The 27,918-nt window shown below is 39.0% G+C and overlaps 1 protein-coding gene across 1 annotated transcript; it reads left to right on the forward strand.

Annotated features, from left to right (window-relative positions):
• Positions 1 to 27,909, forward strand: Vps4b (vacuolar protein sorting 4 homolog B). Its single transcript, XM_021652403.2, has 11 exons — positions 1 to 315; positions 6,989 to 7,100; positions 8,647 to 8,803; positions 11,784 to 11,851; positions 16,009 to 16,128; positions 18,169 to 18,325; positions 18,693 to 18,841; positions 19,925 to 20,006; positions 21,462 to 21,681; positions 24,844 to 24,984; positions 26,470 to 27,909. Exons 1-11 carry the CDS (start codon positions 289 to 291, stop codon positions 26,569 to 26,571), a joined length of 1,335 nt encoding a protein of 444 aa, XP_021508078.1. The 5' UTR covers positions 1 to 288; the 3' UTR covers positions 26,572 to 27,909.
• The last annotated feature ends 9 nt before the right edge of the window (positions 27,910 to 27,918 follow it).

Genomic DNA, 27,918 nt, shown 5'->3' on the forward strand with positions numbered 1-27,918 from the left:
CCTGGGTGACTGGTCAGCGCGTGTGCGGATGACGAGGCGGAAGTGCCCGGGCCGGAGGCGGGACCACAGCCCTAAGGGGCTCGGGATTGCGGAAGTTTGGTGAGGAGGGTCGGGTGGCTGGTGTTGTTCCTGCAAGATTTACAGCCCTGCGCGGGGGCCACCGCTCGGGGTCTCAGAGCCACCAGCCTCCGGAGGTTGGCGACAGTGACCCGGGCGCGACTCGACGGCGCTGCTGCCGGCGGTCCTCGGTCCGCTTTCGTCCGCGGGGGCCCGCCTCAGACCTCCACCATGGCGTCCACGAGCACCAACCTCCAGGTACGGACGCCCTCTGGGTCCCGCTGCCGAGCCGGACCCCGGGTTGGTGCCGGGGAGGGGTGGGGGCGGGGAGCGAAGGAGCGGCCGCGCCCCTGGTCCCGGGCCGGGGAGGGCGGGGCCGCGCGACCCGAACTGGAGAAGGGGCGCTTCCCAGAGGGGCCGGCCGTGGCGCCTCCGCAGCCTCAGGGGCTGTGTGACTCGCGGTTTGCTTGTGACATTGGAAAACAAAACAGTTCGGACAGAACTGAGCAGCGCTCTCCAATCAGGAAGATCTCCAGTGTCTACCAGGAAGAAAGGAAAAGCGTAATTTTTTGTAAAGTACTACTCTGGACTTAGAATAAGGACTTAGTTTAGAATAAGGTGGTCTTCTCAGTCTCTCAGGCTGGTGAACAAAGACTTCCAGATGTTCAGAATAGCCCAAGAACCTGAGGTTGGAGGCGGCCAACACGACATCCCCATGAATTAACTAGGAGTACGTTTGTTATGTATGTTCTCCCAAATTATAGTATTTAGGATTAGGGAGTATTTTAATCTGTGTCTTAAGTTTCCTGCTTCACAGAAAACAAACAAAAATACCAGTGTTTTGTACGTAAATTTTGGGTTCCTAAGATAGCTAATGTTAGGAAAAGATTATTGCTGTTTCATGGAACAGCATTCATTAACCAATGTTTGTAACGCTGTCTCCCATCATCAATGGGGTCTAGAATGTGGCTTGGTATCTTAAGACTTCTAGCCTACTAGGTTAGTTGTTACCAAAGAGTGGAACGAAATACCCTTCAATATTGGTCTTCTAGTAGTTTGTGAAAAAGGTATTTGTTCAGTGTCTGTCATAAGTAACAATGATAATGCAAACTTATTTTCTTAACGTAGGATAATTGATTCTGAAGAACTTCCACACAGATGAGGGCAATTTAAACAGGCATCAGTCCACACAAAGAATGGAAGTAGAGGCTTGTCCGGTGGTCTTATCTTGAAATTCAACCTGAAAGATTGAAAATGAGTGTTTGCTATTTTTTTTAATAAAGTCTAAATGTAACGATGGCTCATTTTTAAGAATTAAGAGTAAATTTGCTGTTAATGTGTATCTTTGCCACCAAGTTTTTATAACCCTGTATTTTTGTAGTCCTATTCAGAAAATGCTGAGGTGTTGTTTTGGGAGGTTTGGGGGCTTTTTTGTTGGTTTTGTTTTTGCTTCTGTGAATGTATTTGTTGATTTGTAAAGGCTTTCCTTTAGATATTAGAAATTATTTTTCAACATTTGTAGTGTAACCAGAATGCATTGTTTCTGAAGTAGACTGCTAGATGCTCTTGGTGGTGGTGGTGGGGGGGTGCCAGATAGAGACTGACAAACATGAACAGTATAGGTGTGAGTGAGAGGGATGAGGGATGTTGAGCTACAGTTTTGCTAGTGCTTAATTCAGGTGTGCTCTTCTCCATGAGCATTTTCAGTTTTCTAACATTTACATGAAGAATTGTTAACTGAGTCATTTTCCCAAGGAACAAAGCAAAAGTCTTCAGAGATGAATGCTTTTAATCTATTGCAAGATGCAAATAGCTAAAATAACAACAACAAAACCCCAGAAGTTAAAAACAATTCAAGAAATACTACAACAGAGGGTTAGTTCATGTGGGTGGGCATCTAGGCTACCGCTCACTCTTCCAAGGATAGACAAGAAATGTTTCACTGGGAGGTGATCTCAGATAAAATGAGCACTAACTCTAATTGCCTCAGTGTTTGATGGGAGCTATTGAATCCTCAGAACAACTCTACAAGGTGAGTGTTACTCGGGTTTCACATTATTAGAAACTCGAGCTTCTTCAGGCGCTGGTGTGCCCAAAGACATGCAGTTGATTAGTGTTGGGGTTAGTTTCCAGTCCAGGTCCATGTGCATAGAAGCTCCTGGTTTTCATTCACTGCAAAATTCTGCTGACTTGAAAAGGAATGGTGAATGTTTTCCCGGCAGAGGAAAGTGCAGAAATGTAATAAAAGCCTTGCAAGAGGTGGAGAAAACTTCAAATAATAGAACGTGAAGTAAAATTCAGAGATGACCTAGTCTAAAATATTTGTTGCCCTTGTAAAACTGTGCTAAGATTTGGGCATTCTGGTATTTCCCAAATGGTATTCACATCCCGCCCCATTCCCACACCCTTCAACCCCGTGTGTGTGTGTGTGTGTGTACATGTGTGTGTACGAGCACGCTAGCTCTTGTGTGCGTGGGCACATATGCCTCTAGTAGTTTAGATAAAAGCAGAAAGCGACTGACAGAACACAGTGTAATCATTGAAATCATGTACAAGCAGTCATAGATGGGCCCAGTTGTGTTGGAGAGTGGGTTGTACCTGGAGGGCCATACTGGCACTGAGGTCTTGAGAAACTGGAATCTCACAGAGAGACAGTGGCATAGGGTCTTCCTTGTATGTTCTGAGCCTATGTAACCTTAGTTGGTTTGGGTTGTACGAGCAGTTTGATATCACAGGAAGCCAGTGTATAAGCAGGAGCATAAATCAAAACAGCTAGGCTGTCATCAAGAGTCTGTGTGCTACACACTGCAGTGGGTCCTCATTCTGCTGTAAAGGAAATTTGCAAAAATAACTTCAGTGGAGTGGCATTTTCAGAGTTGTGGTTCAGAATCAAACTTTCATCTGTGTATAGAGACAAATCTGACTGGTGGCCAGTGTGGGTAGAAGGAGACCTGTTAGAAGACAAGAGGTATGTGCGGTGGAAGGTGGTGACTGGCCAAATTAGGGTGGTTCTTATTTTAAATACATTAAGAAAGGCTAGTGCACAGAAAAGTTTAAAAAAGAAAATAGTGTAGTCTGTGCCTTCAGTTAAGCCATGAAAGAGGAGGAGTCCCAGTTTTCTACAGGAGTTCTGGGTGTACTGTAAGAATGGGAATAAGTTGATTCTGAAGATGCAAGACAAACAAGCATGGAGAGACAAAAAGAAATTTGGACTCTGAACTAATTTTGAAATGTTTGTGGAGACAGCCAAATGAAAGTGCCAAGTAAGCATTTCATACATTCATGCTTGGGCTATACCAGAAAAAAAGGGATTTGGGAATTGGCATAAAGGTAGACATGGAATGTTTCATCTTGGAGAGTTTATAGAATGAGAAAAAAAAAAAAAAAAACAAGGCCTGTATAGCATATCAAACACAGAAAAATAATCACAGTGCAATCAGTAGCTAAAGGTGTAATGAAGACCAATAAAGGAGGTACTGTTTGGGTATTTGTCACTACTGCTAAGTCTTGCAGAGGGGGAGTTAGATGAGCATGTGCCTTGGCAGCCAAGAGACAGCATTGCTGGAGGAATAGGAGATTAACCCAAATGAAGTTAGGGCTTTCCTTGGGGATGTGTTGTGGAGGTAAAGAGTGCTAAGATGGCAACTAGAGAGAAATCTAGGAACCCAAGAGAGTTGGTGTGCCATTAGTGGGATGTTGTTGTATCTATGAATATGAGATAGAGCGTAAACATACTTTTCTTTAGGGGAGAGTCCCAACCAACAGTGGCATGTCACTGATAGAATAACTGTCAAAGGATAAGATGGAAATGGCCTCCTGAGCATAAAGAGTCAGCCTTGGCAGATAAAGGCTTGAACTTTTGTCCAGATGCTGTTTCCTAGGGATTTCTGGGGTGGATGCTCCATGATCTACTCAGGAAAAGACAATCTCAGATCTTCCAAACCTTTGTACTTTATATTGATAGCTAGATCCTAGCTGACCCTGAGTTAGTGAAGTCACTCAGTCATAGACCAGCCCTTTGCTGATGCATGCAAAAGTGAAGACATTAACCCCCGACTTTGTGGAGCGTATATTCTAGTGGGAGAGACAGTGTGTATGAGTGAGATGTGTGATTGTGTGTGAGCATGTGCTATAGCATGGGGGACGGGGGGATAGAGGACAACTTTGAGGAGTTCATTCTCATTTTCTATTGTATGGTTCCCAGGAATCAAACAAGTCATCAGTCTTGGTAGCAGGCATCCTTACCCACTGTGCCATCTCACCAACCCCATGCCTATACCCTCTCCCCACTGGAATGTTCTAGTAATTCATGCTTGTTCTTTATTTTCATATATCTACATATATGTTAAATTATAGTTTATTGTATTTTATGTGTGTGTTCTGAATACCCAGGGGGGCCAGAAGAGGGCATTGGCTCTCCTGAAAATGTCGTTACAGATGATTGTGAGCTACCATGTAGGTGCTGGGAACTGAACCCAGGTCCTCTGGAAGAGCAGCCAGTGTTCTTAACCCCTGAGACATCTCTGCAGTCCCTAAACTACTAAGCCTGACCAAAGTTTTAGTTTGAAAGCTGGGAGAAGGCAGGCAGATTTCTGTGAGTTCAAGGCCAGCCTGGTCTATAGAGTAAGTTCTAGGATAGCCAGGACCACACAGAGAAACTATGTAAAACATTTTATTTTGAGATAACGTGCAGTTTTAAGAAGTGATGAGAGGTGTTCAGTGTACCCTTCCCTCAGCTGCATGTTGTAAAATTGGTACAGTATCACACCCAAGACATTGATGTTGACACATTGTAGCTTTTCGGACATTGTAGCTTTTTGGAAGGGGGGGAGGAGGTGTACAAGACCCGCTTTCTCTGTGTAGCCTTGACTGTCCTAGACTCACTTTGTAGACCAGGCTGGCCTGGAACTCAAAGAACTCAAAGCAATCCACCTGCCTCTGCCCTCCCCTCCCCCTCTCCTCCCCACTGTGCTGGGATTAAAGGCATGCACTGCCATGACGGCTCATCCCCCAGTTTGGCTTGTACTTTTATGTATGTGTTTCTGTGCAGTTCAGGGATAGTGTAGGTTGTGTATCTATCACCATAGGTTTAATTTACAAAACTAAACATAGGCTCACCAAATAAGCAGGCATTGTCCTCTAGAGCAGTTCCACGGGGACCCCTCATGCTGCTGTTATGTCCACCTTCATTTTCTCTTCTACTCACATCCCAGGTCCCTGGCAGCATTCATCACTTCCCACCTCTGACTTTGACATTTTGAGACTATTATATAAATGGAATCATGTAATATGCAACCATTAGCATTGGCTTTTTGCAGTCAACATAATAGCCTTGAGATTCATCCAAATCTTCTATGGCAATAGTCCGTCCCTTTTGATTGCCGACTAGTGCTCCATGTTATTCGTATAACTACGTTGAAAGCTGTCTGGAACGTTCACTCGTGTACAAGCTTTTGGGTGAACACAAATCCTTCTTTGGGTGATTCTCGAGGAGTAGAGTTGCTTGTTTACGTATTAGTTACATATTTTGTTCTGTAAATAAACCAGTTTTCCAGTACTGTTAAACCATTATAGTTCTTGGCCATCCTTACCTGCATTAGTGTTCTCACTGTCTTTACTTTTAGTCATTGTGATAGATGTGTGGTCTTTTTATTGTAGTTCTAATTTGCAACATTCAAACGATGGTTTGCCCTCTGTAGTCTCATTGGTGAAGTGGTCCACTGGTTAACTGGGGCGCTGGGGAAGCAGCTTGCAAGAATTGGTTCTCTCCTGCTGTGCGGGTCTCTTAAATCAATCAGGCTGGATAACAAGACCCTTTATCCACTTAACCATCTTACTGGCACATTAACGGATTCTGTTAAAACTGTTGTCTTCGGGATCCCCTTGTGAGATCTGTAGGTGTTTCTCTTTTGTCAGGCGTTTCATAGTATTTCTCCTAGTCTGTAATATGTCATTTTATCATTTTATTAGAATCTTTCGAGAACAGATGTTTTTGTTATGCTCCACATTAACATCTTTTCATTTTATACATTATGCTTTTGGTATTAAGTCTAGAACTTTTTTGTTTTTGTTTTCTGAAAGTTTTATATTTAAGTCTGTGCTCTTTTTGAGTTAGTGTTTGCTGGACACATAAGATTTAAGTTAAGATCTTTTTTGTTCTCTCATTGACGTCCATTTGCTATAATACCATTTTAAAAGCCTGCTTTCTCATTGTTGACTTGGTTCTGTATCACTTTTAAATAGTTGCTTGGCTATATTTGGGTTCTATTTCTGGGAAGGTCTTCTTTTTTAATCTCTACAGTACTTCCCATCACAACCTTCTGTGAAAAGGTAGAAAATGCATTTTTATCAAATTATCAAAAAATGCCCCTCATACTTCTCATATTCCTAAAATTTTTAATATTTTTAATGATATTTTCATATTCTTTGATGTGATAGTTATTTTTAAATGTCTTTGTTCAGTATAGTTTTGAGAACTTTTTAGAGTCTATATCGCACTGTTTCATAGAGGATTTTATCTCTAGGCATTCTGTTTATACGTTAGGCAAAGCAGCACCAAGGCTTTTCAAAGGCTTTAAGTTTATTTTATGTGTGTGGGTGTTCTGCCTGTATCTGTGTCTGTGCAGTGTGCCTGGTGTCCACAGGTCAGAAGAGAATGTCAGATCCGCTCAACTGGAGCTCCAGATGTTCGTGATCTGACATATGGGTGCTAAGAATTGAACCCCGGTCACCCAGAAGACTAGCTAGTGCCCTTAATCCCTGAGCCATGTCTCCAGTCCAACTGTACTTAATTTTTGAAAATTTCCTCAGCTTCCTTTTTACTTAGATCTAATCTCTCAGTCCCCCATTGTGTGTGTTGGGGGGCCTTGTTTGCTTCAAACTTAAGATTTATGCTTTCATTTTAAGTTTATGTTTTGCCTCCTTCACACAGAAAGCAATAGATCTTGCAAGCAAAGCAGCACAGGAAGACAAAGCTGGAAATTATGAGGAAGCTCTGCAACTCTATCAACATGCTGTTCAGTATTTTCTTCACGTTGTTAAGTGTAAGCCATCTTTTATTTTATTTACACTTATACACTAAATAGGAAAAAATTGTTATATTAATAAAAGTTGAAATAGAAAGCCAAGAGAATTCTAAAGATCTAAACCACCCGTTAAAAAGAAGCTGCTTTCTCTTAAGTCCTGTTAACAAGTTAACAGTAGTTACATTTACTACTTAATACACCTACTATTTTTATTGTGCATTCAATAGAGATAACTTTATTATATGGACAATATATCTAGATTATTCGATTTGAACTTAATCATTTCCCCAGGCTATGTTGGAAATGGTTTTGTGGTAAAAATAAACTGGGAGGTAGGAAGTATAGTTTACAAATATATATCTGATGTTTATCATGTGGTAGGCTCTGTTCTGGGAACTAGAGGTTCGACCCTGAGAAACAAGCATGAAACCTATAAGGTCCAGCAGCATTCTTACACTTAGTGATTCTGGGTTATTTGAGGTTTTCTTTTGTGCTTTCCCAACTAATTGTAGGGGAGGGAGCACATTGACATAAAACTGAGAGTAAAATATGACACAGAAGAGACATGAGGATAATCCTGTGCATTGCCTATCTTGTTGAAGTCCACATTTGAAAACAAGGACAAATAGAAGCCTTTATGTAATAAATTACTGTGTTGGTGATCCACATAATGTATACAATTTCCATCACTTTGTATACTTTGAAATAAAATACACAAGAGATATTAATGGGAATTTTTGCTCCTGCTCTACTTCTGGTCATCTTTTATGTCTTGGAATTTTTATTCACTTATACTAATTTCATCTATCAATGTGTGCATGAAGCACACAGAGAGAGCAGGTCCAGCTTCCAGTTTTCTAAGCTGCCCTCTCCAGCCTTCACTACTCTACATTCAGAGCTATCCATTATCTCTCTTGTGATTGCTTTTATGTGAGACAAATACCTTTTAGCTGTCTGCAAACTGCTAAGGGAAGAATTTGAAACCTATAGACAGTTTCTTTATATGACACTAACTTAATATCCATTATTTTACTCTGAGGTTTTTTTGTTTTGTTTTGTTTTTAAACTCTTACACGCAATGTTGGCTTTCAACCCTGAGTGGAAAGGAATAGAAAAGGATTAATAATCATTGGATATAGTTTTTCCTCCCTCTTCCAACACAGAAGTTCCTCATTAGAAGAATATCTCTGAGTTTGAGCCTTTCTCTGAATACCCTGGCAGAAAACAAGTTAGGGAAGAAAGGTGGTTTTTTTTTTTTGCAAATAGTTCCAGGGTGGATCCAGCCCATCATCACAGGGGAGACATGGCTGCAGGAGTGGGGCAAGTCTGGGAGTTAGGGCGCTAACTGACCACATCTCATCAACACATGGGAAACTGGACAACAGGGAGTCCAGCCAGGTCATAAAACCTCAGAGCCCATCCCATTGGCGTATTTCTTCAGCAAGGCTCTACCTCCCAAATAACCTTCCTGTTCAGCATCCCCCACCGTGGACTGAGCGTTTGGATACATGAGCCTGTAGGGACATTCCCTTCTAATGAAATAGTATCTTGTTCCCTTCTGCAGATGAAGCACAAGGTGATAAAGCCAAGCAAAGCATCAGGGCCAAGTGCACAGAATATCTTGACAGAGCAGAAAAACTAAAGGAGCATCTGAAGAAGAAGGAGAAGAGACCACAGAAGCCTGTGAAAGAGGACCAGCCAGGTCCACTTGATGAGAAGGGGTATGTAATCTAAGGTCTTAGATTGGTATCTAGTAACTTTACATTTGCGCAATAGGATTCTTTTGTCGAAGCCAGATATTTTCCAACCATGGTTTATGGGCCAGAGTAGGTTTGTTGCCTATTTCAGTCATTAAATTTTACTGAGACAAGCCTTGCACACCCATTTATATACTGTCGTCTCAGGCAGCTTTTGCCCTGTAACAACAGTTGAGTGCTAACAGTAGAGACTGTGTGGCCACGAAACCTGAACTATTTACCATGGAGCCTTTCAAAGACCAAAGTTTACTAGTTTACTGCGCTTTCAGACCTTCCTAGATGTTCTCAAGTAATTGGGAAAACACCGTGGGCATGGCTGACTGTTAGGAAGACTGAGGGCTGATGTAGGAGTGGTCTGTGAGTTAAATCTGGCCCTTTGGACAAGAGGAAAATGAACTCCAGTAATGTCAATAATTTTTTACTTTATGCAAATGGTAACGTGGATTTGTATTTTGTCATTATGAAGAACTCAGCTGCATAATTTTTGAAGCAGTCAACTCTAATTTTTTAATGTCTTCCTAGACGCATGGGATATCACAGATGTTGAGAGCATTTAGTGTATGTATGCCCAACTCTGCTAAGGAGGGAGGACCTATTCTAGCCAAATTTGCTCTTGATAGTTCTCTAAATGGGTGTCTCCATGATTCAAGATAGCGTGTTAGGAAAAATGAGGTTCTGGGTTGATGTGGCCTGGCTGGATTTGAAGCATTGTGGATCTGGGGAGCTCTGGAGCCTGTGGTGCTCACAGTTCATATTCTTCAGGGTACACGTTTCTTGGATGATTGCCAGGATCATGAGGGAACTAGGGATGGAGCTCTTTAGGCAGTGCTCCCCTCCCATGTATGTTGATGGTCGAATTTTGCCTCTTTACTGGGCAAATTCTATTTTAAGGACAGGAGGGGTAAAAGAGTAGAGTTGACTGCCTTACACTATGTGGCAGAATTTGAAGAAACCCATAAACTTGTATAAACTCATAGCTTCACATTTTTTGTTAACGTATGGTTAGGAAAGAGAGTTTCTATGACATGCCAAGAGTATTTTTTATTCTGTACATAGTTCCCAACATGAAATGCATGTATAAGGAAGAATTCCACTTATCATGAGCATATAGGGCCTCCACATCTCACAGATGGCCTTTCAGCAGGGACATTTGATCTTCCCTGTCTGGTGGGACATATGCAGTGTTAGTGAGGACCCTGTAGTCATCTGCTCTGCATGGCCACCTGACAAGGGAGAGCCAGGCTGTCTTCTGTAACAAATAACAGTCTTGGTTACAAGAAGCAGAACTCACTTTGGTTGGTTTAATTAAAAGGAGTAGAGTTCTTATCTTAGAGGATTATCTTAGAGGATTTTGAGGACAGAAAATCAAACTTGGGTTCCCATCACTAGCAGACATACTCAGGATACCGTATAGGAATGTAAAATTGTGAATTCATGCCTATGTTATTTTGTGTTCTGTAGAGATCTTGCTTCTACCCCTTCCCCAACCAAACGTTACTAGGGTTCAGAAATATACAGTAAAACCTCTGCATCAGTTTACTAAGGGTAAACCAGTGTTTGAACCTGAAGATTTGTTCTTCATGCATGCAACCCTTACCTTGGAGGAACTCAAGTCTGATAAGAATGATGGGAACCTATAACAAGCAGTTTGTTTTAAATGATATTTATAGCATGAAAAGGCTTGAATAGGAGATCAGAGTGTCAGTGGCTCAGCTCTCAGTAGTTACTTCATCCATAATCCTGCTATCCTACAAATAACCAAGGCTTTCCCACCCTCTCACAAGTTTTTAAAATCTAAAAGTTGGTAAGACTTTTCTTCTCTATATCACTTTTTCACCCAACAATGTAACAGGAACATTTTTCATTAAATGTTTCTATAACATTGTTTTCAAAAGCTGTAGTGTATTTTGTCATAAGCTAATCTTTACAATTGAACAAAAATTATTTTTTTCACAGTTGTACTATAGATATGACTGTCCTTGTAGTGAACTTTTAAAATTATCTCCTCACTGTCAATCCCTAGATGTAAAGAAATAGTGTTGTTCTAGTTTGTTTATCATTGCTGTGCTAAAATGCCATGAGCAAAAGCAGTGTGGGGAGAAAGGGTTCAATTTAGGTTAGAGGGTATAGTCCACCACTGAGGGAAGCAAAGGCAGGAGCTTGAGGCAGAAACCAAAGGTGGGATACGGCTTATTAGCATGTTTTCCTTGCTGGCTGCTTGAGGAGCCATCGTTCTTGATTAGCTCAAGCTCAACCTGCCTAGGGGTGGTACTCACAGTGGACTGGGCCTTCCACATTAACAAGTTACCAAGAAAGTGCCACACAGATATGCCCACAGTCCAGTGTGATGGAGGCAATTCTTGAGATTGCTTCCTCACAGGTAGTCTTGATTTGTCTCAAGTTGGCAAAAACTAAAACTAACCAGCACAAGTGGGCTTTTTTTTTTTTTTTTTTTTAATTCTTAAGCTTTTCACTAGGAAGCTTTATTCTTGGGTTACAATATAACCTCAGACTAATGGTTATATTGTAAATAATTGTGTGTTACACCTTTTCTTCCTAGCATAAAGTCTTGTTGAGTTATATTTTACATGGTCCTGATGTTTTTATGTTGTTCACAATCTTCCTCTACTTTATTTTAAGTCCTTCATGGAATAGGGTGGGGCACACACCCTGAGTATATGCATGCACAACTATGTCCTGAGGATGGAGGTGTCTGTTACTTCATCTGGTCTTGTCCGTTTCCACTGCATAGTTCCGTTTTGGTTATTTGCCTGTTTCCTGTTTTAATATGTTCTTAAAAGCATCATTTGAAACAATTAGGTAAAAATAATTTTTAATGTCAATGTCTGTTTTTGCTTAAACGTGTCAGGATATCTTTCCTTCACTTTTGCATTGTTTATTAGCACTGAGTGATCTTTTGCATATATTAAATTCTCTTCATTAGGAATGACAGTGATGGGGAAGCAGAATCTGATGATCCTGAAAAAAAGAAACTGCAGAATCAACTTCAAGGTTACTTTAGATTTCATTTTTAAATTTCTCTTACTGAAAAGACTCATGGATTGTCTGCTTGAACTATTTTCTCTCCCTCTATTTTGTTGAGTTTCTAGTTGCTAGTGGGTCACATACTGGCTTGGTCCAGATGATTTACTTACTCTCAAGGGTTTTTAAGTTTGATTTGTTTTTTAATTGATTTAAAAAGAAAACATGTTTTAGTTCGAATTTTGTAATGGATTAAAAACTATGGCTTGTTTTCATATTCCTTTAAAAGGCTGCCAGCACTTAACTCTTTTCATTTGTTCGCCCTGTAAAATGGGTAGCGTTAATGCTATTCACACACACTGCCAGACCCAAGCAACAGAATGGAATAGGAATTACAGGAATTACACTGACTCTTCTGCCCTGGCTGCGGTTGGTCTGTTGCTTCGTATTCTCCCTGTTCTTTTCTTCCACTTTCCAGTACTCACCAATATGCTTATTTTATCACATTTTCTTTTCTCTTTTTATCTGCTACATATGTCAAGGCCCTTGGATTCTGCTGTCCTCCTCCAGTAGAGACGCATAATGGAGTGGCTGCAGATACAGATCTGGAATCCACTCTAAAGTTTGCCGCTTAAAAGTTCTCTGATTGTGGGCAAGTTCCCCAACTTCTCAGAATCTGAGTCCCCATCTTGAAAATGGATGTTTTTTTTAGGAAAAGGAAACCGAGACAATGCAAAAAGATCTTAGTGAATGCTAGAGACCTGATAAATGGTAGCTCAGGATATCTAAAAAGGCATCCACTTAATTACTGGTGTCTTTTAATTGTTGAGACATGCTTATTAGCTAATGGCTTTTCAATTGATCTTTATGCTTAGTCATTGGTAGTGTATATTTGTACCTTTGAGTCTTACTTAACAAAATATTTAACTAGAAAGGATTTCCATTTTGTAGACTGTCTGGTTACTAGATAGTAAAATTGAGTTTGTGTGTGTGTGCGTGGGTGTGTGGGTGGGTGGGTGTGTCTTAGACCCTTAACTTCAGTATACTCTTTCCCTTTGCCAATATTCCTGTCTTCCCAACCCATTGGAATATGTTGGAAAATAAACCTAGTACATTGAAACCTATATCTAATGAGGCTAGAGAACAATGTCTTTTTTATTTTATCTTTTTAAGATTTATTCTTCTGTTTTTACTTATGTGTATGTATCTATGTGTGTGTGAGTAAAATGCTGCATGTGTGTGGATGCCCAAAAAGGCCAGATCTCCGTGGAGCTAGTAGTATCAATAGTTATAAATTGCCTGTAGTGGGTTCTGGCTTGATTTCATTGGCAGAGCTATTTCTCCAGCCCCTGAGAATACTTGTGGTGGTGGTGGTGGTGGTGGTGGTGGTTGCTTTGCTTTGCTTTGGTTTGCATTGGTTTTTGTTTAATATACTGAGGACTTTTGTGGCAGATACAGTCCCCAGGGGAATGTTAATTTTCCTCTGCTGCAGTACATGGCCTAAAGTGATATGATGCTCACTGTTCATACTGTTTGACAAGTGATTGACACTAAGTAGACTTTTTGAGTTGTAAGGCAAGAAGCTATTTTCTGTTTGCTGTCCTTTAATTTAATGGTTTGTTAATGGGTTTGGGTTTGGTTTCTCCCTGTCCATTTCCTTACCCCAAGTAAAAAGTAGATCATACACTCAATTTTGGAAATTAGAGTTTTTAACAAATATTTGTAAATTCCTATCAATTATAAATCCAATGACAATATTTAAATGTAGAAGCCAGGCTGGATTTAAACTTTCTGTAGCTGAGAATGACCTAGAATCTTCTGCTTCCAACCTCCTAAGTGCTGGGATTAGAGATATGTGCCGTCTAGCCCGGCTCTCTCATGCTTTAATTTAATGATTTGCTAATGGGTTAGTATCTTTTTATTTCTTCTGACTGGCAAGATAGCTCACTCAGTAAAATGCTTGCCACACAAGCATGGGAACCTGAATTTAAGCCCAAACACTCACATCCAAAAGCTCAACATGGTGGCATATATCCATCATCCTAGTTCTGAGATGCAGCTACGTAGATCCCTCTGGCATGCTGGCCTGCCAGCCTAGCCAGCCTGGTGAGTCCATCTCATAAACAAGGTGGGTGGCTCCTGAGGAATGAATCTCAGGTTGTCCTCTAGCCTCCACGGTACACACATGTGAGTGCACACCTACAAACATGTACACCTTATCATTTTAAATGCTTTTCGTTCCTGAAATAATATTTTAGTATTTTCCTTGTATTTTAAGTTATGGAATTTAATATTATAGGATTAAACTGGTTGTGGTTTGATTTTTCTGTTCGCTAATGTTAACTAGTTCTGTTAGCTAATTGGGGGACTTGTAATGTTAAATGATTATTTGATTTTAATTTTTTTGCATTTATTTTGTGTGTATGTATGTGTGCATGGGTGTGAGCCACAGCAAGCATATGTGTGAAAGTCAGAGGATGCCTTTCAGGAATCAGTTCTGTCTTTCCATCATGTAGTTTTGGGGATTATGCTTGGATCCACAGGCTTGGTAGCAAGCGCCTTTATTCACTGAGACATCTTACTAGCCCCTAAATAATACTTAAATGTAATATGCAATATAATAAAAGTACATTTATATTCTAGGAAGTATAGCCAGTTATAGTTTTTAGTAAACTTACCTTGTCTTTTTAGTTTTGTAAATTTAAGTTTTGTCTAGCACTTAGTCTTTCATAAAGGTGCAGAATCACTTTTAAACTTTAATAAAAATATTAGTTAAATATGGAAATGAGCCGAACGTGGTGATTCATGCCTTTAATCCTATAGCACTTCTGAGGCAAAGGGACGCAGATCTCTTCAGTTTCAAGACCAGCCTGGTCTATACAGTGAGTTCCAAACTGCCAGAGCTACATAGTAAAACCTGTCTCAAAACCAAGAGGAAATATGTTATGATGCTTAGTGCAGGGGCAGAGGGGTGTATGCATATGTAAATGTGTGTTCATATTCGTTTCCATTTGTGACATGTTGAAGAGTGTGTGTATATGTATGTAGAAGCCAGTGATTATTGTCTGTTAACTTCTTGATGCTTTTGTGCCTTATGTATTGAATCCAGAGCTCATCAATGCAACTAATCCAGTTAGTCAGCTTGCTCTGGAGAGTGTCACATCCAGGTCATGCCCACCTACCTGGCATTTCCCCGGGTGCTGGAGATCCTAGCTCCGGTTCTTCACACTTGTTTGGCAAGCACTTTACCAACTGAGCTGTTTCTCCAGCTTTTCATGGTTCTTAGATTCCATGAAAATCTCAAGCTAGGCAGATGATGTACCTGGATAAAGTGAATTTACTTTATTTTTTTTACAGACATGCAGCCTCACAGTTTTTGCATGGGCGCTGAGGAGCCTGAGTTCAGATCCTCAAGCTTGCAGGGACTGTGCTGACTGAGCATTCCTCAGCAGAGTGACTCCTTTTCATCACAGACTATGTAATGATTTATAGTAAAGCAGTTCCTTTACACTAGAAAGTTGGAAAAGCTTCTAATAAATTACAGGCTATTTTTCTTGGACTCTTACTATACCAATTACTGTAGTTTTTAATGTACTGCTCTGAAGAACTAAAAAAACAAATAATGGTTCTGTTTAAAAGCCAGATAGAAAGTTTGATAAATCTCAAGAAAGAATTATACATCCTTAGGGACACACTTGTTTTTTCCATCATTTACTCCTCTCTCATCTCCATCTCTTCTGTCTTTTCTCTGATGTCTCCTCTGTCCATAGTTAAAATCACGGAAGTGTACTCTCCACAGATAGTGTTAACAAGAGAAATAGTAAACCAGCCCCACTGAAGAAGTGCATTGATTGTCCAGAGCCGTTACACGGTTCTAGTGCTCACAGTGTCACCTGATCCTGTGCTAGCCTGTCTATGCAGTTTAGCCAGGTAGTACTATTTTTGTTTCACTGATGCGGGAGCAGGAACTTAGCATTGAGTCCTATCCATAGCTGTCCAGCCATCTACCCTAAGTTCTTGCCTCCTAATGATTGCCTAACTTCTAATGGCTTACTCATTGCAGTACTTCAAAAATTTTAGTACTGAGAACTTGTACACACAATTTTACACTGTTTTTTTGAGTGTTGTTTTTTTAACTTTGCTGAACCAAGTCTTCCCCAATTTAAAGATGACCCAATATTTTGCAGGTGCCATTGTTATAGAGCGACCAAATGTGAAGTGGAGTGATGTTGCTGGTCTTGAAGGAGCCAAAGAAGCACTTAAAGAGGCTGTGATTCTGCCTATTAAATTCCCTCATCTGTTCACAGGTAAGATAGCTTCTAGACAATTTTATTTAAAATATATCAATGACCAAGGTAGAACATTGTGAGTTCATGTCACCATATCACAAATTGTCTTGGGTTCTGAGATATTCATGTCTATATTTATAAGTATACAAGGTCAAATAATTTAATTATTAGCTAGGAAGGCTATATCACTGGAATGCTACATTCTCATTAAAATATAGTGTATATAGCCATCTTAATAAATTAAAATCCATGTGCTAATGTATTGAAAGATGTCCATATCTATTATAAGAGTCAGAAAGCAAGTTATAAAAACAAACCATATGTTGCCATGTTTGTTAAGTAAATGTGTATGTTGAGAGGTAAATACAGATTGACTTTCAAATGCTAATAAGTGCCTAGGGAATCAAAGTATAGGTGAGCTTTATCTTCTGAATTTTATCTGAATTTGTTCAGTAGTCATGTGTTAGTTTTGAAGTGTTTGTTTTTTAAAAAGAGTTAAGAATGATTTTCCTGCCTCACATGAAGTGCACATCCTCTAGGGACAAGGAAAGCACTCCTTACTCTGTGAAGAGAGCTTTGCTGAACCCCAGCACCAGGGATAGCTCAAGTTCTAGTTGCAGCGTAAGTGATCATCTGCCCTGTGCTGAATGGTTTTTTCACATTGTCCCTTTCATGACAGGTGACCTCTGTGCCTGTGATATGACTGTGCCTGCAGTCTAACACACAGGTTTTTCCTTTTGAAAACAAGCTGGTTCATGTAGTGTGCACATTTGGTATGTTGACTGTAAACTGAACAAGATCAAACAGTGATGTCACACAGAGCAGATACAGCAAAGACTGGGCCTCATTTCTCCTACCTAGCTTTAGGATGCTGCTTGCAGCCCAGTCAAAAAGATACAGTCCACACAGAGAATGTGGGACCCTGTAAGTCATTGTGCCTGTATGCTGGTCCTCCAGCTCAAGATAGCACAGCAGTTACCCTTCTGCCTCTTTCTTCCCTAGAAATCATCCCTCTCTTGACTTATAACAGGATAGATTCTACCTATATTTGAACTTCAAATTTTCTCATTTATTTTTACTTGGTTATAATTATTTTTAAAACTACATACTATCCATGATGAATGAAAAAAGTATCTGTCAAACACATTTAAAAGGTAATCACTTAAATAAAAAGCATATGCTACCTAAAAATCATTTCTTGTCATACTAGTATTCCCCGCACTGAGTACCCACTCAGGGCAACATTGCCTTACGCTGTGTGCATTTAAGAGTGAAAAGGAAATTCAAATAATTCCTTAAATTCTGAGAACCAAGTACTTGATGATGCTCTTAACCACCTAGCCTCTCCAGCCCTAAGCCAAGTACTTGAAATTGAAGCCATTCATAATCAAGATAATAATACTTAGTTTTGCATTAGTCGTCTAGGGATGGTCTGCTGTAGAGACTAAATCTCTGTCGTTTACGTAGACTTTTAAAGGTATAATTTAAAATTTTAAATATTTCATCATTTATAGAGCCTGCTGTATTTTACACAATACTGTAATTTCTGGTTTTCCAAATTAAGGCACAAAAAGTTGCTGTGGTTTTTTTTTTTTTTCCCTTGTTTCTTTTAAGCAGAAGTAGGATTTGTAGTAATAGCTCCCATGTCGTTACCCAGCCATTGAAGCTCCTGATGGTAACAGTAGCCTGTGCTTCCTGATAAATCAGGAACTCATTTGAACTTGGGTTCTCCAGCCTATGTGTCATGCCTTGTCATTCCTCCACAGGTGATAGATATTTAGGAGCAACTCTGCAGCTGCCCTTGGCTGTGCTTTTCCTGCATTGTTCTAGTGCTGAGCAGTGCCCTTTAATTGAAGTGTCTATATCACACATGTGGTTTTCATACACTGGTCAGATGAGTGAGCACATAAATGAACTTCCTCTTTGTGTTTCTTCTTCCTGATAGCTTCCAAATGAAGACCTTTTTACAGTATTCTTTAGTGTGGCTAGCTAGTGTCTTCAGTAAGTGAAAAGAATAGTCATGAAATTCTCATGTTGTTTTTCTAATACAACTTGTAGGAAAGAGGACACCTTGGAGAGGAATCCTATTATTTGGGCCACCAGGAACAGGAAAATCCTATTTAGCCAAAGCTGTTGCAACAGAAGCAAACAACTCAACATTTTTCTCAATATCGTCCTCTGACCTTGTTTCTAAGTGGCTGGGGGAAAGTGAAAAGTAAGTGGTGAATTGGAAGTTTTCACTTTGGTCCCTGGAGGCAGGCAGTCTGTGGGTTAATATGTTTCATATACGATTACTAAAAACTCAGAGGACTATGACTGTAGGTATTCAATTCTCGGTCAAGCTCAGACCTAGCTGGGAATTTATTCAATAGGAAGAAAGCTGGGATGTGTATGTATGCGTTTGTACCTGTGTGTGCACACGTGTGCATGCGTCTGTGTGTTGACTTAGTGAATTATCTAATCGTTATTTATTATTCTCTACCCCAGGAGCACAATTAGGCCTTTAGTGGGTATGGTATATTGCCTTGTTGTGGTCCTTTTGTACTTTTTAAAAACTATGAGCTTATTTCTTCTTTACTTAGACTGGTTAAGAATTTATTCCAGCTTGCCAGAGAGAACAAGCCTTCCATTATCTTCATTGATGAGATTGACTCTCTGTGTGGTTCAAGAAGTGAAAATGAAAGTGAAGCTGCACGAAGAATTAAGACTGAGTTCCTGGTTCAAATGCAAGGTCATATTACTTACTGGTCTTTAGGATAGGTTCTGATTCTTCTATAACCATCAGTGGGAAAATAATTGAAGCAGGATTTCTCTGAAAAATTATGTCTGTTATTATTTTTGTTGACACAGAGTCTCACTGTGTAGCTCTGCTGGCTTCTAACTTCTCCGTAGACCAAGCTAGCCCACAGAGATTCCCCCGGCTCTGCCTCCCCAGCGCCGAGCCTTGCACCACCACTCCCTGTATAAACATACCTTTTTCCTTAGTTACCTTACAGGACTCACAGGTGCTGTTAGTACAGAGACTGACATCTGTACCGTTTACTAGGAGCTTAATGAAAGTATATCTTAAAAAGAATATTAATAGTATTTATATGTAAGCTGGGAGATAGGCTTCTTTGGATGGTTTGACTGATAATTGAGCAATGTGGTTAATGGTTAGTTAGAGTTTTTGTAAAGATGAAGTACTTTAGTGTTGTAATAAGCATTATCTTAATGGAACATACATACAGGGCACAGAGAATAGATTAAAAATGGTGTGTGTGTGTACCAATGTATTTTTTTTTTAGCCGAAAAGAATAGAGGGCTAGAGAGATGACTTAGCAGTGAAGAGCACTCGCTGTTCTTCCAGAGGACCCGAGTTCAATTCCCAGCACCCATATGACATCTCACACCTGTCTGTAACTCCAGTTCCAGGGATCCAACACCCTAACACAGACACATGCAGGAAAAATACCAATGTATACGAATTAAAAATTAATTTTAAAAAAAAGTGAAATTGGGCCATTTGCAGAAAAATGGGTCTAACTAGAGATAATAATATTAAGCAAACTAAGTCAGTCTCAGAAGGACTTTTATTTTACTTGTGGTTCCTAGATTTTATGAGAAATGTAAACTTACATGTATCTGTATGCCATGGAGGAACAAGGGGCTAATGGGAAGGGGAGAGATTGGACATTGTGGGATTATTCCCGGAGCACCTTACATACTTGAAAAACTGTATGTAAGAGTATTATCTATAGTGAGTATGTGTCAGTGACCTTTAAAAAAAGAGAGCATCAGATTATTACTTAAAGTGTTACCTATTTTAATGCAGGAGTCGGTGTGGACAATGATGGCATTTTGGTTCTGGGAGCTACAAATATACCCTGGGTTCTGGATTCTGCAATTAGGCGAAGGTATGATGATTGAATAAACATTTTATTTCTAACCACGTGTGTAGCAATAAATGATAATCCCTTTTCTTTATAAGAATTTACTCTGACAGCTTTTGAAAAATAAATTAATGACTCCTAGCATTCTTTGTGTCCCCCCTTTGTTGGGGACAAGGAATGGCATTATTTATTTGTTTGCCTACTGTAAGGAAAGTAAGTGCTCTATCCTTGAGGCTTCCACTTTGGAAAGTACATTGCTTGGTATCTATGCCTAACTTTAATTTTGAGTAAGTTTAGGAGGAATGATGCTTCAAATTTGACAAAAACAATTCCATATCTCAGTGAAAATCCTTCATGTGAAGTTCTGCAAAGTGGTTTCTTGCTCTTGCTCCTAACTCTGTAGCCAGGTTAGCCCTTAGACTTAGAGGAATGGTCCTGCTTCAGCTTTCCACGTGATGGATTACAGATATGAGCTTCCATGCTTGCCTAGGAAGATAGATAAAAAGATTTATATCTGGTACTGGGCAAAGTGGCAATCATCTGAAATCCTAACACGGGAGGAGGTAGAAGGAGAACCAAGAACTCAAGGTTATCCTCAGCTATGGACCATGTTTCACCCTCGTTCCAACCATATGAAACTGTTTAAAACAAACAAAAGTCTATCTTTTGTTTTGTTTTGTTTTTAGGGTGAAGATGCAACTTCAGCTATAGGAGCAGTATATAGATTCTTTACAGCTCCCTAAAGCATAGCTCCCTAAAGCATTCTTTAATTGCATGATAAAAAGAGCAGTTTGTGTGTGCCACTTTTATCCCCTTCATTTTTGCTGATTTGACAGGATACTTCAGTACCATCAGTGGGAATGTGTTAGGCAGTCTTAGAAAGGGGCCTGATTGTAAAGCAAACCTATCGAAATTTAGGAGGCAGTACCCTGGTGAGTCTGCAGAATATTGCCTTTCACTGCTTCCTCTCTGTTTTCGAATGCCTGAGTTTTATGAATGTAAGTGAAAATCCTAATAAACTGTATATGATATATAGTACATAGTAAAAAGAACATTGTGTTTATTCTTTACGATTGTATTTTAAATGTTTCGAATTTAGAGAGTTATGCTGACCCTTATTTTGTAGTGAGTCATTACTCTCATCACAAGCTCAGAGTGCAGTCTGTGAGCCGTGCCTGTATGCCATGAATTCCAGACATAAATACAGCCGAGAATGACCCAGAAGTTGGGAGAAAAAGATTAAACCTCTCAAAACTTGTTTCCTGACTATTTTACTTCTAATTTTAGTTTTTGCTGTATCATTGATAGTCCCCCCTTGAGGTAGGTAGGTATCTGTGTACACATGAACACTTAATATATGTGCATTTAACTCTGGTGTTGATATCCTGACTTGGTGTAGTTGAGACTATCCACCTGATTACCTGGGGTTTTCTAAACATGCCAGTTTTACATTGACAATATAATTTCTTTTATTTTAAGATTTGAGAAACGTATTTATATCCCTTTGCCCGAAGCCCATGCCCGGGCAGCCATGTTTAAACTGCACTTGGGCAGCACTCAGAACAGCCTCACAGAAGCAGACTTCCAAGAACTTGGGAGGAAGACAGATGGCTATTCAGGGGCAGATATAAGTATCATTGTACGGGATGCACTTATGCAGCCTGTGAGAAAAGTTCAGTCAGCTACTCATTTCAAAAAGGTAAGCAGCTCTAATCTACCCTGTCATGTGCTTTTAAAATGTAATTTCAGGATTGTCCCTGGCTTGTTTTACAGAGGACTTGGGATGGTTGTATGATAATGTATGGTAATAAACATTTTTGTTGCATTAAAAGTAATTTCTCCAGTGAAGATTACTCATGGTCCTAAAGTATTGTGTTTTACTAAGACGTGATTTGAGGCATTTCTCTGTCAGCAGCTTACATGGTTGAAAGTCTACTGTTGGGGTAGCCAGAGCAGCCTGGAACATGATCTAGTACATTTGCACCATACCACAAAAGTAGAGCCAGTTCACGCTCAGCATGTCTTTTCCATGCCCACACTGTCCAGCATTGTACTGTGTCCTTGCCTTTCTGTGTGGTCCTCACAGAGGAAACGAGGTGCATGTTGGGTGAGTGTTAGTAGTGAATCCAGAACTTGAGCATTAACACACGCAACCCTGTGTATTACAGCTCACTGGGGCAAAAGTATAAAACGCTTTTTTCAAATGTGTTCTTCAAAATCTGAAGTCACAACCTTTCTCTTTCCTATGTTTTCCATGTGAATGAGTTAAGCATACATGCCTGAGGTGCCACCTGGTGAAAAGATTATGGCCTTTTATTCTGTCTCACTGCATATCCCAGTCGGACCCTTACCTGAAATCCTACTGTTTCAGCATTCCCAGGTGCTGGGATTAAGACTATAGTTTTAAGATACCCTACATAGGTACCATTAGTCTTAGTAGTTCGGACTTAACCTTCTTGCTTGAGGACAGCAGCATCTAGTATTACTTACAGTAATCCATTTGACAGTCCTGAAATACTGCTAGACACCTACATCTACAAAGTGTGCCAAGACTAATGGGGTAAGTTACATAGATGAGCCTGTCATCTACCATCATAAAATACTCAATTTTCTGACTGAGCTAAAACTTGAATGAGCTACAAATTTACTTGTTAATTATTTCTGAACAATTTATGTTACCTCTTTAATGCTCATTGTTGTTTCCTAAATGGAGATAGCACTCTTTGAAGTACTACTATAAAAATAAAGTGAAATAATATTTACACACAATACAAATCACAATACCTGACAGTTAACTTTTTTACCCTTTTCAGCCATTTCATCCTAATGTGTAACATTTTATACAGTAGTAGTTCTTCAGAGAGAAGTGTGGGTTCAGAATTAAGTAAATGCCATAGCCATCATATTTTCTTTTAAATTCTCTTTGCACTTAGAAACTATAAATTCATAAGAACTCAGACCTTTCTCACCTAGAATGTGTCACTGATTTCTACGTATGAATACTAGGGACCTCATATGTGAATTTGAAACCAGGTCCTTCTTAATGTCATAAAGATAAAAGCAAACATAATTTTCTTTAAAAAAAATCTATATTAGTTGTGTATTAATGGACTTCACTGTCGCATATAAAGCACAGATGGATATAATGTGCTGTATGGTCTGATTAGCTTTACACTAGATGGTTTTGGATTATCATCTGTAGTAGATGGCTCCATCCTTCTACCTTTGAAGATGTTATGACTGAGAACACAGTTGCCTGTTTATTGCTTTTTATTATTTATAGAATGTCTTAATGTACTAAATCTGAGCCCAGACTTAAATCAGGGTGTAAACAGCCAAAAAACAAAGGCAAAAAAAAAAAATCTCTGATCTCATGAAGTAGGGAAGAAAGACATACAAATAAACCAAGTATGAGTGTGTATACACTAGGTATGTACACAATTAAGCAAGCTCTAAAGGTGTATATTAACTCCAATACCAATCCTGAAATAGTTAATCATCATAAGATAGACTTGAAAGCAACCCCAATTTGATACAAATGTTTTGCCATCTAAATATTTGTATGCAACTTTGTTACAAAGGTTCTTTTCTAGAAATTGCTAAAACCTTGTTTTAACTAAAGTATATTTCATAAAATGATGTAGAAATTATTAAGCATGTATTTTCATTTCTCTCATACTTTGCTTTTTATTGTTGGGATAAAACACTATGAATAAAAGCAGTCTTGGGAGGAAAGGGTTTATTTATTTGGCTTACAGGTTCTGATTATGCTCCGTGGTAAAAAGAGGCCATGGAGGAGTGCTGCCCAGAGATGATACCACCCACAATGGGCTGGGTCCCTCCCACACAAGTAATAGTCAGGAAAATGGTCCATTGACTTGATGACTGTAGGGACAGTCTGATAAAACATTTTTCCCAATTGGGGTTCCCTCTTCCCAAATGATTCTACCTTGTGTCAAGTTAACAAAAAAGCAGCCAGCACACTACTCACCTGTTGTCTTAGTTACTCTTCCATTATTGGGAAGGGAAGCAATGACCAAGACGAAGGCAACTTGTAAAAGAAAACATTTAACTGAGGGCTTGCTCACAGTTTTTAGACAGGAAGTCCGTGACCATTATGGCAGGGAGCATGGCCGCAGGCAGAGACAGGCATGATGCTGGAGCAGTAGCTGAGAGCTTACTTTTTATACCTTAAGTTCAAGGCAGAGAGATAGACCAACTGGGCCTGTCATGGGCTTGTGAAACTTTAAAGCCAAACCTCCTCCCCTCCCCCGGTAACACATCTCCAACAAGGCCACACCTCCTAATCCTTCCTAAACTGTCAACCATCTGGGAACCAAACATTGAAATACATGAAACTATGGGAGCCATTCTCATGGAAAACAGCACACATGGGTTTTTTTGTTTGTTTTCTTTTACATTTTTGTTAAGAGAGACTCAAAGATTGAATAATTTAAGACTAAATACTCTGCAAGATCTCACAAGTTTTTCAGCCATGGAAAAGAGCAGCTTAGGAGAGTTTTATAATGTGTTTGTTGTTTTGGTCTGTGAGGTAACTACCATTTAATAAGCATGAGAGGAGAGGAGAAAGAGAAGTAACTGTTTCTTTTCAAAACTTTTTTAGCCGCAATAATCATAAATTATTGAATGCAAAGAAATGCACCAAGAAAAATTTTAAATCAACCAAAATCTAAAAAAATTTTAGTCAGCCTAATGATAACTGCTTTTCTTTACGTATTCTATTTTTCCTAGAGTAAACATTTTATACAACCAAAAAATAATGTATTTTTAATTTTCCTGATAATGACCAAAATATTGTTTATTTATTTATTCAGATAAATTAAAGTTACTGTGATTACAGGTTCATGGACCCTCAAGAGCTGATCCTAACTGCATTGTAAATGACCTGCTGACACCCTGCTCTCCAGGAGATCCTGGAGCTATTGAAATGACGTGGATGGATGTACCTGGAGATAAACTACTGGAGCCAGTTGTTTCCATGGTGTGACATTCTAAATCTTATACACTAATTTGTCAAAGAGCAGACTTTTTGTTTCTGTAACACTGCAGAATGTAATGATCAGGCTCATCTCTTTAATGCTTTTGAAGCATTGTAAATATTAGTTGTGCTTAGATGTAAAAATAATTATCTTAAGTTGTGAGACTTATATCAATTGAAAATATTGTATTTTGAAAGACAGTTTTCAGGCTTTAAGTTAGCCACAGATTTCTCACAAATATTGCATGAAATAAAATTTAAGTTTTGCCCCTGAATCTCACATGTTTAAAAATAACCAAACATATCAACTCTTGTATGTTAGTATTCATAAATAGTATTGTTATGTTTTACTTCTTTAGGCTGTATACTAGTTTGAATACTAAAGTTTTTAAATTCTCAACTGAAAGCATTAAACCTTTTTCTCAAATACTAGATAAGACTTCAAAAAGTTTTCATTGTATTACATTTACATTGTAGTAATTAAAGTAAATTATCAGATTTATTTTCTGAGATATATCTTTAGAGAACTGGGGTCCTGCAAAAGTCTGTTTGGTTGCTGATGAACCAGTTTTAAACTTGTTCTGCTGTAGCTGCTGGTTTTCAGGGTGCTCTGTGGTAGGTTTAACAGGAACATTTGGAGATGAGACTTTGATACACTGCTTAGACAGATGCCATTCATGGGTGCCTGTGTGTGTGTGTGTCTGTGAGGAGAGATGGGTGACTCTGTGCTTATCTGATTATTCAGGAATTCCTTTTTATTTCAGCCCCTCATAGATTAGATTATTTTTTAAGTTTTTTGTGTTCTGTCCTGCTTTGAAGAATCTTTGTAACTTAAAATGGTTCATTTGCCATGTAATTTTATAGGAAACATTCATTTTTAATGACTTTCTGATATTGATGTATTTTTCACTATAAATTTTAACTTTAAAAAATTCTCATTACCCTGTAGTTTTGTTTCATTTAAGTACAACCAAGTGACTTACAGAAACATATTTTTGTAGTAAAAAGGAATACAATTCAGTAAGTATTATACAGAAGGAACAAAGTGATATTACTACAAAATGCAGTTTACAGTTTTTATTGGAAGGATAAAAAAATGTAGAGAATTTTGCTGTTATTGAAAAGCTAACAGACTTAGCTTTCAATTTGCGTCTTCAGTTACAGAATTCCACATGGATTATAATAAAATACTAATTTCTTGCACAGTTACCATTTTCTTCTGAGTTACACTTAGAGGGAGAAAGACCTCTTGTTGAAGGGAAAGAGGCCAGGAATGAGGTCATGGCCAGACTGTGGGAGGCATTGATCCCCAGGCTGCTAGACCTGAGTTTTCAATAGGTAATGAGCATGGGGAGGTACGCAGAGAAGCGAGGGATTTGCTCTCAGGAGTTCATGACCCTGCAGGTGTTTCTATTTAACTGTAAGCTGGGAACTAATAACAGGGCAGCTTTTACCATTGCTAACATCTCTTCTTCTTTCCTCCCACAGTGGGATATGCTGCGGTCACTGTCTAGCACAAAGCCTACCGTCAATGACCAGGACTTGTTGAAATTAAAGAAGTTTACAGAAGATTTTGGCCAGGAAGGCTAACACAGAGACAGCAGGAGCATGCTTATGCTGCGTTTCTTCTCTTTTGTAGGTACTTTGCCTGTCTTGGATGGCATTCAGATTATTTCTAGTAAACTCCTTCACACCGGGAAATATACATCTCACTTCAGTGTTCCTTTAAGTTTGTGTTATACTTTTCCTACACTACCTGTTAATTCTTCAATTAACAAAAATAGTAAAATTGTAAGAAAATGAGCAGTGGCATACAAAACAGAACTGAGACAATGAGGAGATCCTTGAGCTTGGCTTCATGTACAGCATCTAATGCTCTTTCAAAATATTTTCATGAATGCTCTCTCAAAGTGCAAGCTCCCCCCTTCTTTTTTAAAAAGGAAATTGAAATAGGGCTAAAGCTAATGATGTATAAATGTCATGAAAAGGTCTTTAGGCATTTTATCAATGTAAAGTTATTGCTTTATTAAAAATGGTAGAATCTTTACTCTCAGGGATGGGCAGCAAAGCACAGAGCACTGTGGTGAACTGGGGGCAGTACCACAGCCAGTGTTCCTGTTGATCTTGTAATGGGTTGGTTTTTCCTGTGTAGACTAAAGTGATGTTTTTAAAGGCAGAGGCATTGTAACTACATGACACCTTTCACTGTGTACTCGAGACTTTCTAAGTTATTCATCATCTTTAACTTGAAAATGTCTAGTTCATTTCCTTTTGTAGCTAAAATTGACCAAAAGAGGTGGCAAAGAAGTATAAATTTTTTAAAAATTGTCATGGAATACTGTAATGGGAACCTTTAATAATAAGAAAATGGCCTCCTTGTGAACTTTGGGATGTTTCTTTTGTATGATGTCGGTGTATGTGTGTACATATATACATACATAATTTTTTAATATAGGATATTGAGAGTCATGTCTTTCACTTTTAAGTTCTTTAAGTTCAGGGAGCGGTTTGCCCTAGCCACACAAACATTATCAGTGTGGTATTCCATAAAGCTTTAGAGACAAACTGGTGTCTCATTAAGTAATGAACTATAAACATACCATCATGTTACTTTAATGTCTTCAAATAAATGATCTTAAGATGTATGTCACACACTTGTGTACCAACACTTAGTTGTGCCTTGGACATTTGCATTGACTACATGCAAACAATTACTAGGTTTACTAGAATTGCTATGCAGTTCTACCTTGCAAGTGCTACACAGTAAATGCATTTTAAAGTATATTTGCACATTTTACATGCTATGCTATATGATTGCCCTTGGGTTTTCTGTACAGATTATTTTTGTTGATACTCAATGAAAATTGTAGGCCTGAAATATACAGTTCTTATGTGAAGTAAATTGTTATAACCTACTTTTAAAGGCTATCCTGTTTA

The sequence above is a fragment of the Meriones unguiculatus genome, chromosome 18 (genome assembly GCF_030254825.1).
Source record: "Meriones unguiculatus strain TT.TT164.6M chromosome 18, Bangor_MerUng_6.1, whole genome shotgun sequence".
Taxonomy (NCBI): Eukaryota; Metazoa; Chordata; class Mammalia; order Rodentia; family Muridae; genus Meriones; species Meriones unguiculatus.